The sequence below is a fragment of the Pristis pectinata genome, chromosome 11 (genome assembly GCF_009764475.1).
Source record: "Pristis pectinata isolate sPriPec2 chromosome 11, sPriPec2.1.pri, whole genome shotgun sequence".
In the NCBI taxonomy this organism is placed as follows: Eukaryota; Metazoa; Chordata; class Chondrichthyes; order Rhinopristiformes; family Pristidae; genus Pristis; species Pristis pectinata.
Window position 1 is genome coordinate 20,112,735 of NC_067415.1, and position 13,475 is coordinate 20,126,209.

Consider the following 13,475-nt stretch of genomic DNA (forward strand, 5'->3'; position numbering starts at 1 on the left):
CATTCCAGTTTTGTGGGATCTGAGGTGGCTGATGAAGACAATGTGGGATCTGCAGACTCAATCACAGGTGAGACAGGAGGGGTTTGGATGGGTGGCTGCAGGTAAGTTGGGAGATGTTTAAACTGAGTTTCAGTACTCTCCTGACAAAGGGACTCAATGACAAGCCAGATACTGCATCTCCATTTTCAGAGGACATGGGCCAGGAATTCCAACATGGCAGTGGGGATGTTACACCTTTTCAAGGAGAACCATTTCTTCTGCCCACCTAGTACTCTTCCCACGACAGTTCAGAATAGAGCGACTCTTTCAGGAATCTGGTGTTGGGGATGCAAACCAAATAGTCTGCTTTTTGGAGCCAACTGAGTGCAATTAGGGCCACGGTGCTGAGGCTCGTTGGCCTGGCAAATATTTGTGTGCATACATTTGCAAAGGATTTGAGGGGCTTTGTGGAGGCAGTGTTGACGGCACCTTTCCAATATTTTGAGGTGCCTGCTGTAGGTAGTCCAAGTCTCAGAGGCATACAGGAGGACAAGGAGCAGTACTGTCCAGTAGAGCCTGAGTTTGAGGTTTGATCATGCAGTTTTTTCTACAGACTGGCACAGTGAAGACAATGGTCAATTTCATCATTGATGTCTGCCTTTGTTAAAAAGTGGCTCCTAGGATATGGGAAGTGGTGCAGACTTCCCAAGGTTTTGTTGTGGACTTTTAATGTCAGGCGTGGTATTGCACAGAAGGCAATATATGGCATTTGTTTTGTGGATGTTAAGGAGAAGGCCCATTGTATGCTCAGTGAATGATATGTCAATGACTAGTAGCTTGGCCTCTGAACGCAAGCATGCATTAGCATCACCGACTGAAGTTGAGGTGACTTTGGTTCTAGAGTGGAATCGATGTAGATTTAACAATTTCCATTTGCCCTATAAATTAGCTCCACCACTGCACAAAGTTTGTTGGAAGTGAGAAGCAGCATCGCAGTGAAACAGATTGAAAAAAGTAACCTTTGTAACAGATTGAGTAAAAGTAGAAGATTGAAAAAAACTCGACCAGTAAAGCTATTATTTGTAGTGCTTGTAAAGTTATTACTTGTCTTCCCATTGAACAGAATTAGTTTCCACTGAGGTATTTTAATTAAATAGCTTTCACTGCATTGTATGAAAAGTTAATGTGGTTAAAGGTGAAAATTATGCAAGGAAAGTGCATCAGAAGGAAAATCAGACGATTGGGAAATGACCAATGAAAATGGCAGGTACCCCATCTGCATCATTTGATTCATTCCACGCCTGTTTTTTGGGTATATATGAAGAGGCAAGAGAATTATGCAACTAATTGTTTGCAGCAGGTTGTAGGCTATCAATGCTTCATACAGTTGCACTAGTTAAATTTTCACATAGCAATTAGATTACAAAGGATGGTGTTATTTTCAATTATACTGAACCCTGAAATTAATTGCAATAAGTAGGCACAGACTATTAAGTGATGAGTATAATTATGATGTACCCTGCATTTAAATAATCTGCTAATGTTTAATGACCAAGCCCACATACAATGAGATGGTAGATAGCTAGCATTTTCCACGTAGCTGGACTCAGCAAGCAGTGAACAAATTAAAGACAGGAATTCAGGAGAGAACATTGGAGAGGACCGACATGAACCTAAATGTTTTCTCTTCAAAACATTATTCATCTGCTTAAACTTTGTTTTTATTCTGAGCTCCAGTTATCTTTTAAGATTTATTTATAGTAAGTAAAAGAACTGCTTTAGATAGGAAGGTGTTAAGATGTGTCTGGGCATTTACTTTCATTCTAACTCTGGTCCATGCATTTGTGGACTATCAAAGCTGATGCATAAACAATATGTTTTATCCATATTTTATTCAGTAGATATTTACAGAATCTACATAGCTTTAGGCACCTACAATATGTTATTTGAATCTTTTCTCCTACTTCCAACTCATCACACTATTTCTGTGTGAGTCCTTTCAGCTAATAAGATGCTTTGGGTACATTTTTAATGACCTGAATGTGAATATTGACTTTCATGTTTCACAAAACACCACCCTGAGTTAAAAGTGGAAACTGCATCTGAACATTGCAACTGCAGTAAATATCAAGCTATTTTGATTTAAGACAGGAGAATCATGAGGTTCTTGAAAGAATAGTTGTCCACCTAACTAATTCCTTCAAGCCCTTACGAAACAAACCTAATTTACAGCAATTCTGCATTACAGGGGAAGGTATTGAGAGTAGACTCTTCCATGACTTGTGGTTAGTAGGTGTGGGGGAACCTGTGTAACAGGACAACATGTACCATTCTTGTGCAGCTCCTAGTCAGCCTACCCACTGAAGTTGATACAGCCTAAGAGCAAGTTGTCCATCTTTTGTATGTGGAGGAAGGTGCTGCCAGAGAGCATTAAAGTGAAAAACAATGTAAAAAAATTATAACATATTAGATTGTAGTATTGATCTAAATGAACATTTTGTTCCAAGTATTAGCAAGGGGCCATTACAACAGGTTGAATTCAATGTGGCAGTTTACCCCAGTATTGAGTTGTCTGGTCCCAGTGTTACCACTGTCGCCTCCGTAGCTTGAAGGGATAGCAGCTTAGCCAATGCTTCTGAAGTCTTACTCTATAATAAAAATAATCTATTAGAGATCTGAGGTTTATTAAGAAAACTCTCATCCCTTTATCCCCCCCTTACTCCCATTTCATTCTCAACTCCCCTCCCGATTTCCTGTTGCAGTCTCTCCCAGATGTGCATTCTTCATCAAAATTAATCACCCATGTCCAATTTCTCAGGGCTATCCAAGTAAATGCACTGGATAATCCCCATTTCATTTTTTCACATTACCATCTCTTTACACTCCTGTCTCAAGTGAGTTCCTAACTCTGGACAGCAAAGGTTTCAATACAGCTTAGTAATTGTATTAGTAATACACAAAATAGGAGCGATGTTGCGTTGGGTTGGTAGAAAGCTCTATTGCACCAATTCAGCCCAGCAAATTGTAACAGTGATTAGGTTCCCAAAGTGTACGCAGATGTTCACACAAATTAATCACCCACGTTGGAAAGCTCAGATGACCAGGAATAAGAACATTTTGACACCCTGAAGCCAAGGCTAACTGTTGGCAATAATATAACTATGTGATCCATGAGCTTCAGAAAAATGAAAGAAGAATAAGTAATTTAAAAGGAACAAATAGAAAGTAAGAATGAAAATTCAGTTAGGTTTTACATATTAAAGAACAATTCTATCACATTTTCACAGATGGAAAATAATTTAACCAGTAAAGCATACAAATGAATAATTACCTTTGCTACATGTTCCAGCCATCTCCCCAAGGCAATGAAGACAAACAGCATTGGTGGAGTATCAAAGAAAGTCACTGGACTTTGTTCTGCCTTTTCAGCGATGCCCACAATCAGTATTACACAGGAGTACAGATATGCTACGGTAGTAGCCAGAACGATGAGCACATCCATATTGGCAGTTTTATGCTTAAGAGACTTGTAGGCTTGAACGTAGAAGTACCATCCTCCAATAAACTTCAAATATATATATTAATTAGGAGTTTACTTGAATGAAATGTGTGGAATATTGGATAGAAAATTGTTCTTCAGTAAATAATCCTCTTTCTACAACATCTCACGAACATTTCTATGTGTTTCAATTAGCACTGGACTATAGATTCGAATAAATTCCTGCATAATTTATTTCTTAATACATAAAAATATTCTCACTTGGGCATTCAAGATCAAAGCTAGTGTTTCACCCATTCCTGGAGCATTTCTTTAAATCAAGCCATTAGGCTTGCTAGAAAGCGATCTGTTTAATTGAAGGCTTTGATGGATCCTAAAGTAGTCTAACATTAGTTTAAATAATTCTAATCAACAGAAATTCCAACCACTGCAAATCAAAATTATTGACTTCCACATCAGAACCGCTCACACATCAACTAATTAAATATGACCCAGCCTCACATGAGCAAAATTTACAATATAAATTAAATATAATAAAAGTAATTTTATACTTCATCATGAAAAAATCATCTGTGAATTGCAATTTGTATTTGATAACTTCTAGGTAAGAGATTACGATGAAGATATTGGCCCACTGAATTACAATGAAACCTCACTAAAAAGTGATCACATGGTTAGAAAGACTGACTTTCATTTACTATGTAGATTATTAGAATCACCAACTAAATTAAACATTTCAAAAGACACAGTGATTTACAAACTTTATCTGTTGCTCACTGTGAATGTGCAAATCTTGACGATCCCTAAACTACACTGTAGTTGAAATTGAAATAGGAAATTCAGAATTTACAACATAGAACATAGAACAGTACAGCATAGGAACAGGCCCTTCGGCCCACTAATTAAACTAGTAATTAAACGCCTAACTAAACTAATCCCATCTGCCTACACAATGTCCACATCCCTCCATTCTCTGCACATTCATATGCCTTTCTAAGAGCCTCTTATATGCCTCTATCATATTTGCCTCGACTACGACCCTTGGGCAGTGCATTCCAGGCACCCACCACTCTCATGTAAAAACCTTGCCCCGCACATCTCCTTTTAACTTACCCCCTCTCACCTTAAATGCATGCCCTCTAGTATTAGACATTTTGAGCCTGGGAAAAAGATACCAGCTGTCTACTCTACCTATGCCTCTCATAATCTTATAACCTTCTATCAGGTCTCCCCTTCGCCTCTGTCGCTCCAGACTAAACAACCCAAGTTTGTCTAACTTCTCCTTAGAGCACATGCCCTCTAGTCCAAGCAGCATCCTGGTAAACCTCTTCTGCACCCTCTCCAAAGCCTCCACATCCTTCCTATAATGCGGCAACCAAAATTGAAAGCAACGCCAAATGTGGCCTAACCAGAGTTCTATAAAGCTGCAACATTACTTCCTGATTCTTGAACTCAACGCTTCGACTAATAAAGGCAAGCATGCCATATGCCTGCTGTACCACCCTATCAACCTGTGCAGCCACTTTCAGGGAGGTATGGCCTTGGACCCCAAGATCCCTCTGTACATCAACACAGTTAATGGCAAGACCCTTAACAATGTACTGCGCCTTTACATTTGATATCCCAAAGTGTAACACCTCACACTTGGCCGGATTAAACTCCATCGGCCATTTCTCTGCCCATATCTGCAAATGATCTATATCCCGCTGCATCCTTTGGCAATCTTCTACATTATGCACAACACCACCAATCTTTGAATCATCTGTGAACTTACTACCCACGCATTCACAGGTTAATCCAAGTCATTTATATACAGTATATCACAAACAGCAGAGGTCCCAGTATGGATCCCTGTGGAAAACCACTAGTCACGGACCTCCAGCCAGAATAAGTCCCATCGACCACTACCCTCTGTCTTCTGTGGGCAAATCAATTCTGAATCCAATTTACCAAGTCACCATGGATCCTATGCATTTTTACCTTCTGGATGAACCTACCATGAAGGACCTTGTCGAACACCTTACAAAAATCCATGTAGACAACATCCAATGCTCTACCTTCATCAATCACCTTTGTCACCTCCTCTCAAAACTCAATCAAGTTAGTATGACATGACCTACCTTGTACAGAGCCATGCTGATTGTCCCTAATTAGGCCATGCTTTTCCAAATGCTCATAAATCCTACCCCTAAGAATCCTCTCCAATAGCTTCCTTACCACTGACATGAGACTCACTGGTCTATAATTTCCAGGATTTTCCCTATTTCCTTTCTTGAACAAAGGAAAAACACTAGCTACTCGCCAGTCCTCCAGGACCTTGCCTATGGTTAGAGAGGACACAAAGATCTTGGTCTAGACCCCAGCAATCTCACCTCTTGCCTCTCTCAGTAACCTAGGATATATCCCATCAGGCCCTGGGGACATCTACCTTAATGTTCTTTAAGAGACCCATACACTTCTCTTTCTGATTTGTCTGATAAATACTAAACCATCTTTTCTTTTGCTGTGTCCAGGAAATATTTCACTATTTGAGATAAAATATTGTCAAGTGTAAACACTGAAACACATTGAGAATTTAACATGTATTTTCCTTTCTCCTTTATGTTTCTGAATTGAGATATCTCTGCCACCTGTCAAACTAACATGCCTCCTGTAAAATCCTCGTGATGATCTATCATACCTTGCAACTTAACAAATGTCAACTGTTTTAGATCAGATCATTTATGAATAGAGAGTTCACCACAACTTTCCAGTGCAAGAAATTTCCGTTTATTTCTACCTTTACTTTTCTGCCTTACTCTCACTCTCAAACTCTCACTCTGTTTCTCAAAGCAGTCTTATTTTATTTGCAAGGACCAATATCTTCATCATAATCTCTTGCTTGGTAATTTATCAAGTACAAGTTGAACTGTGCAGTTGACATTTCAAGATAAATATAAAACTCTAATCATACAATATCCAAATGTACCCAGTTATTCAACAGAATAATCTAACTAAATTTGGGTACTAAGGTAAGGGGAGTGAGTATTTATAACAATGCTTAGAATGTGTAGTTAATGGCCTGCAGATTATAAACTTTAAAAAACAAAAGCTTTGTAATATTAGATCAAGAAGACCAGCACTTATTTGGAGCCTTACACAACCTGGGTTGTCACAAAGCACTTTAGAATATGTGAAGTGTTGTGACAGCTGCAATACAGAAGACACGGCAGCCAATTTGCAAAGAGCTCATTCCCATGAACAACAATGTAAATATGACAAGGTAATCTCTTTTTGTTATGTTAATTGAGGGATATGTATTGGTCAGGGTACGGAAGATAATGTATCTGTTCTTTGAATTAGTATCTTGGCGTCTTTTATCTCTGCCTGAAAGATCATCCCATTAATAAGATGGAACTACTGACCAAGCAAGATTCTTTCAAAGTGTCAACCTAGATATTTATGTTAAAACCTCTGGACTGGAACTTGAGCATGCAATCAAATTTCCACCAACTGAAACCTTGACTGATACAAGAACACTTTTAAAAATGTGAGGATATAATGTACTAGAACAGGAGAAGGCCATTTGCAACCCTGCCCCCATCCCCCACCAAGTCTGCTCCATCATTAAGATGATGGCTGATCTAATCTTGGCCTCAACACCACTTTCCTGCTCTCTCCCTGTATCCATAAAGTTTAAACGAACAGGATTATAGAACACATATTGGTCCTATGCTGCTGGTGTTGCAGAAAGGTCCTCTGTGCAGTGTAGTTAATCACACAAATAATGTAAACTATAGTATTAAATTAGTATCTTAGAGCTTGAAATGTCAGCTAAAGTTTGGGAAGGAATAATCTTCTTTAGTCATTAAATGCCTTTGGAAAGGAATTAATGGGACAAAGATGTCAGGAGAATAGGAGGTGATTGGAATTGGAATTGGAACTGGTTTATTATTGTCACTTGTACCGAGGTACAGTGAAAAACTTGACTTACACACCGTTCATACAGATCAATTCATTACACAGTGCACTGAGGTAGTGCACGGTAAAACAATACAGTAAAGTGTCACAGCTACAGAGTAAGTGCAGTGCAGGTAGACAATAAGGTGCAAGGTCAGAACGAGGTAGACTGTGAGGTCAAGAGTCCATCTTATTGTGCTAGGGAACCGTTCAGTACTCTTATAACAGTGGGACAGAAGCTGTCCTTGAGCCTGGTGGTACGTGCTTTCAGGGTCTTGTATGTTCCACCCAGTGGGGGAAGAGAGAATGTCCAGGCTGGGTGGGCTCTTTGATTATACTGGCTGTTTTACCAAGGCAGCAGGAAGTATAGACAGAGTCCATGGAGGGGAGGCTGGTTTTCGTGATGTGCTGAGCTGCATCCACAACTCTCTGCAGTTTCTCACAGTTCCGGGCAGAGCAGTTGCCATACCAAGCCATGATGCATCCAGATAGGATGCTTTCTATGGTGCATCGATAGAAGTTGGTGAGTGTCAAGGGGACACGCCAAGGGAAGTAGAAGCACTGGTGAGCTTTCTTGGCTTTGGCATTTAAGTGGTTGGACCAGGACAGGCTGTTGGTGATGTTCACTCCTAGGAACTTGAAGCTCTCAACCCTCTCGACCTTAGCACCGTTGATGTAGACAGGTGCATGTACACTGTCCCCCCCTTCCTGAAGTCAATGACCAGCTCTTTTGTTTTGCTGACACTAAGGGAAATGTTGTTGTCATGACACCATGTCACTAAGCTTTCTATCTCCTTCCTGTACTCCAACTCATTTGAGATACGGCCCACTACGATGGTATCATCTGCAAATTTGTCAATGGAGTTCGAGCAGAATCTGGCCATGCAGTCATGAGTGTATAGGGAGTAGAGTAGGGGGCTGAGGACGCAGCCTTGTGGAGCACCAGTGTTGAGAATAATCGTGCCGGAGGTGTTGCTGCCTATCCTTACATATTGTAGTCTGTTGGTCAGGAAGTCAAGGAAGTCAATGATCTCAGTGAAATATATAAAATGCTGAGGGTTTGACAGAATAGATATTGACCAGAGAAACTGACTATCCTGACTGAGGAATCTACAACTGAGGTTCACAGTCTCAGAATAAGGGATAGCCCACTTTGGACTAAGATGATGAGAAATTTCTTTACTCTAAGAGAAGCAAATCTTTGGAATTCTCGATCCAAGAGGGCTGTGGAAGCTCAGTCATTGATTCAAAGCAGAGACCAATAGAATTATGGATATTAAATTAGTCAAGGGATAGGGCAGGAAAACAAATTTGATGTTGAGGATCAGCCACAATCTTTTTGAAAGGCAAAGCAGATTTAAGGGTACAAAGTGGTCCATTCATTCTCCTATTTCTCATCTGCTTATGTTCTTAATAATATAAATTGTTTCTATTTGGTGCATATGTCCAGGATTTTAGTTTGTCCTTGTAAAGCCACCAAATGAGCACTCAATCTCAGCAATGGCATCAGAACATAATATAAGAGAACATCCCACCAGAAAAGCAGAGATCACGTCAACCAGGTCAACTTGTCATAATTCTCTTCATTTATATTGGAGAGGCCTTGGAACAATACAGCTGGAATTTAAATCAATTCCCCAGAGTGGAGATGGGAGACCTTTTGTTATTAAACTGGTAAAAAAGTTGATTTTGAACAACCAAGTTCCTGTCCTACACTAACGTATATTAATTTACATTCAATTTGACTGTACTGTGCCCAGTACTTCAGTAGGGCTCTAGATTACTTCCGCATTTTCAATAAACTTTCACTCACCTGAACAGGAGTACAAAGAGCAAAGAAAGCCAGATTAAGAATCGATAAACCCGGAATAATATTTTGTTCTGGAGGCATGGAGCTACTGCGCTTGTCCATCACTATCATATACATCATTAGGCCAAAGACAGGGATGCCAAAAACAAGGCTAAACAAGAAGGACTTCCTCCACCTAAAATGGACACGAAAACAAAAACCTAATCATCATTCAGACTAAACTGATATTTCCTATTTATATTAAGCAAGTTATTAATAGGCTTACTGTTTTATTTCCTCTTTATGGTCCAGATTATGTACTGCTGTATCTCTTTTGACCAAAGTTGCTCCAAAGCCAAGTTCCTAAAATGGAAAAGATGTTTCAGTAGGTAGGATCCAGTGAAGTGCAGCCAAGGGCACAGAACTAAAGAGGTTTGCTTGTCCTTATACACCTTGCTTAAGAAATTAACTGGAAAAGATAACTGTAATTGACCAATTGCCTCAACTTGTTGGACCACATCCTGATATATAAAGACGTTAGCTTGGTCTTCCAATTTCTCAGGAGGAGAAGAATATTCCATTTTAAGCTGTAATTTTAGAAAACTATAGATAAAGAATGTATTAAGAACCAAATAAAACTGAAAGGGGGATGCATTAATATTAATAACAATAATAATGAAACAATTAAATGTGAATAAGACCAAACCAGAAATGAATAGGCCACAAAAACTAAGTGAAATTAGAAGAAAAATAGAACAATATTAAAGAATATAATGGAGTGTTGTTGAGTAAAATCAAGTGAAGTTGAGGCCAAAAATCTCATCAGCAATTATTTGCTAAATAATGAAGCAGGCTTGAAGGATCTTATGCCCTATTCTTGCTCCTTTTTCTTTTGATCTTAAACGGCAGGGGTGATTAATATGAGCCAAAGAATGTCTTCCCTAATGAGAGAGATATTAGAAAAGAGGTGGCTCCCGAAGTGGTTGAGAGTAAAGTGAGCATAAAACGGGCTGCTGGAGGAACTCAGTGGGTCAGGCAGCATCTGTAGAGGGAAATGGACAGTCAATGTTTTAGTTTGAGACCCTTCATCTGGACTGTTAAAGTGAGCAGCATTGTGATGAAGGAAAGAAACATTCTAAAAGAAAGGCAATATATTGAGGTGGTGGTTGGTGTAGGGGGAGTGAAAGAGAAAAAATGAAAGTGGGTGGAAGGGAGAGGGTATCCTTGTGGGCGGAATAGGCAGGTTTGAGTCAGCAAATCACCTATGATACTTCTGTGCTTCCCAGTGTAGAGAACATAAACTGAGCAATGAATACGAGGTGCTGGATTTGGGGAAAATACACACAAGTTGCTCCCTCACAACGATATATTGGTTAAAAAAAAGGAAATAGATGACAGGAAGAGGCAACTGGGATCATGGAAGTCTCTTGAGGAATATAGAGCACGTCAGAGAAGAAAGACATTTGGAGGGCAAAAAGATCCTTGACAAGTAAGATTAAAGATAATTCTAAGACATTCTATTAGTTCATCAGAAGTAAGAGGATAGCCAGGAAAAGAGTGGGCCTGCTTAGAATGGAGCCAGGAATGTGGGTGATATCCTAAATGAATACTTCTCATCTGAATTCACCAAGGAAAAGGCTATGGAAGATAGTGGGTTCAGGAAGGGGTACTTGGATAATCTGGAGAGGGTCAGTCAAAGAAGGAGGAGGTGTTGGATGTCATGGGATGCACAAGGGTGAATAAATCTCCTGGGCTTGGTGAGATCTACCTCAGTATGCTATGGAACACAAGAGACAAGATAACTGGGGCCCTGACAGAAATGCTTGGATCTTTGTTTGCCACAGGTGAGGTGCCAGAAGACTGGAGGATATCTAATGTTGTTCCTTTATTTGCATAATTTTACATACGGCCGGTAAGCCGTATGTCAGTGATAGGGAAATTATTGGAGAAAATCCTAAGGGATAGGATTTATGTATATGTGGAAAGGCTTGGTGATAGGTGGTAGAGAGTAGTGGTGGAAGGTTGCTTTTCTGATTAGAAGACTGTGACAAGTGGTGTACTGTAGGGATCAATGCTGGGACCCTGTTGTTTGTGATATATATCAACGACTTGGATGTGAATGTAGAAGGCATGATTAGAAAGCTTTCAGACAACACAAATGTTGGTGGTGTTATGTATACGGAGGAAGGTTGTCTGAAGTTACAGCAAGATATAGATCAGATGGAAAGTTGGGTGGGATTTTGTAAAGTTGGGACATTACGTTGCAACTTTACAAAACACTGCTTAGACTGCACTTCAAGTATTGTGTACAGTTTTAGACATCTCAATGTAGGAAGGATATGTTTGAGCTGGAAAGAATGCAGAGGAGATTCACCAAGATGTTGCCTGGATTGCAGAATTTTGATTTGGGGAAGATTGGATAGGCTGGGTTTGTTTTCCTTGGAGCGAAGGAGGCTGAGGTAGAACCTGATAAGGGTATATACAATAATAAGAGACACAGATAGGGAATAGTCAGAATCTATTCCCCATGTTAGTGGTATCAGTGTTATCAAAAACAAGAGGTTTAAGATGAGAGGAAGGAGCTTTAACAGGGATTTGAGGTGAAATTTTTTTACACAGAAAGTTGTTGATATCTGGAACTCACTGCCTGAAGAGGTAGAGGAGTCATATACAATCATGGTTAAGAGATACATAGACAGGCACTTAAGTAGGCTAGGCACTGAAGGATACAGACCTAATGCGGGCAAATGGGATTAGTGTAGACGGGAAAAAAGGCTGGCATGAACATGGTGGGCCAAAGGGCCCTTTTCTGTGCTGTACAACTCTTTGACTATGACCTTCTGACTCTAATATTGGCTGCAGAAGTTGTTTCTGTGTAGTCATTTGAAGGACTCTTACTTTATTCTTGCTGGCATGAAGACATCTTTATTCTGTGGTAAGTGGTGAATCTACCAGATGCTGGATTTATATGCCATGGGAAAATCCCCAGGAAGGACTCCATTATACTCTGCAATCTTTTTCCTTTCATTTGAGAGGACTGATGGCCTCAGTTTAATGTTTCTTCTCAAAGATGGTGCCCTCCAACTGTGCAACTTTCCCTCAGAACTACACTATATTTTGTATTCAGCAATTGAAATCAAGGTGAGAATACCCACTATAAGCCATAGCTGACACCAAGGTTAAACAGGAGAGTTCCAAAGGGCAGGCAGCTGGAAGAGTAGCTAAGAGCAGAGAGAAGGGAGATACCCTGAGAAGGGAGGATTAGCACCTTGCTATCAGAAAGAGGATTACGATCGGTCTATAGAAGATAGAAAAAGCAAATGCAGAGGTGATACAGTGAAGGTGAGGACAAGTGGAGCCTTGTCATAATTGCGAAAAGAAAGGGACAGGAATAGAACTCTGGAACTATAATCAATATGGCTTCATTGTAGTTCATGTAATCCCACATTACTGTCGAAGCCAAATAAAATAAAATTAAATCATGAGCCTCACAGCTTCGAAAAGGCAATCAACAGTCAAGATATTCACATGATTATTTTCAGCCTTTTAGAATTAGACATACCTCAATTATTCTGATGACATCACGTGGGCCCAATAATTCTGGATCCAGTTGGATGTGGGCTTTTCTGGTGGCAAGGGCTACTGACACATACAAAATGCCATCAACTCTTGTTAACTTTGATTCAATATTGTGAACACAAGAAGCACAAGTCATTCCTGTAATCTAAAAGTGTAAGTTATGTTGCAAGGATCCTTTGAACGACAGGACAATGCTAACATTGTTAATTAAATATTCAGGATTAATATTTGTCATGAAGGTGGTATTTATGAAAGGGGTGAAAGGACTAATGTACCAGGCACCACTGTGGCACAGTGGCACATCAGGTTGTGCTGCTGCAACACAACTTCAATGACCTGGCTTCAATCCTGCTCTCAGGCACTAAGTGAAGTTTGCATGTACTTCCTGCAACCATGTGACTTTCCACTGGGTGCATCGATTTCCTCCCACATCCCAAAGATGTGCTAGGTTAATTGGCCACTGCAAATAACCCTTGTGTAGGTGGGGGATCAGATACTCGGGGCAAGTGAGACAAATATATTACAGGGAAATATGTAAGGGAACAGTTTTGCTCTGAGATAGCAGAGACACTATGGGCTGAATGGCCTTCTTCTATGTCATGAGAAATATGATAGAACATTGACATAAATACAACTGAAATAGGAGGGAAAAATCATGAGATAATCTGTCCAACAGCTATAAATTATGTT

At 39.9% G+C, this 13,475-nt stretch overlaps 1 protein-coding gene across 1 annotated transcript in view; it reads right to left on the reverse strand.

Moving 5' to 3' along the window:
- Positions 1-13,475, reverse strand: part of LOC127576057 (copper-transporting ATPase 2-like) — a 68,027-nt gene that overhangs the window by 30,683 nt on the left and 23,869 nt on the right. The window contains exons 5-9 of the mRNA XM_052026393.1: positions 12,769-12,930; positions 9,493-9,569; positions 9,231-9,402; positions 3,311-3,544; positions 2,536-2,627 (exon numbers count right to left, since the gene is read on the reverse strand). Coding sequence (XP_051882353.1) covers positions 2,536-2,627; positions 3,311-3,544; positions 9,231-9,402; positions 9,493-9,569; positions 12,769-12,930 — 737 coding nt within the window. The remainder of the gene's footprint in view (positions 1-2,535; positions 2,628-3,310; positions 3,545-9,230; positions 9,403-9,492; positions 9,570-12,768; positions 12,931-13,475) is intronic.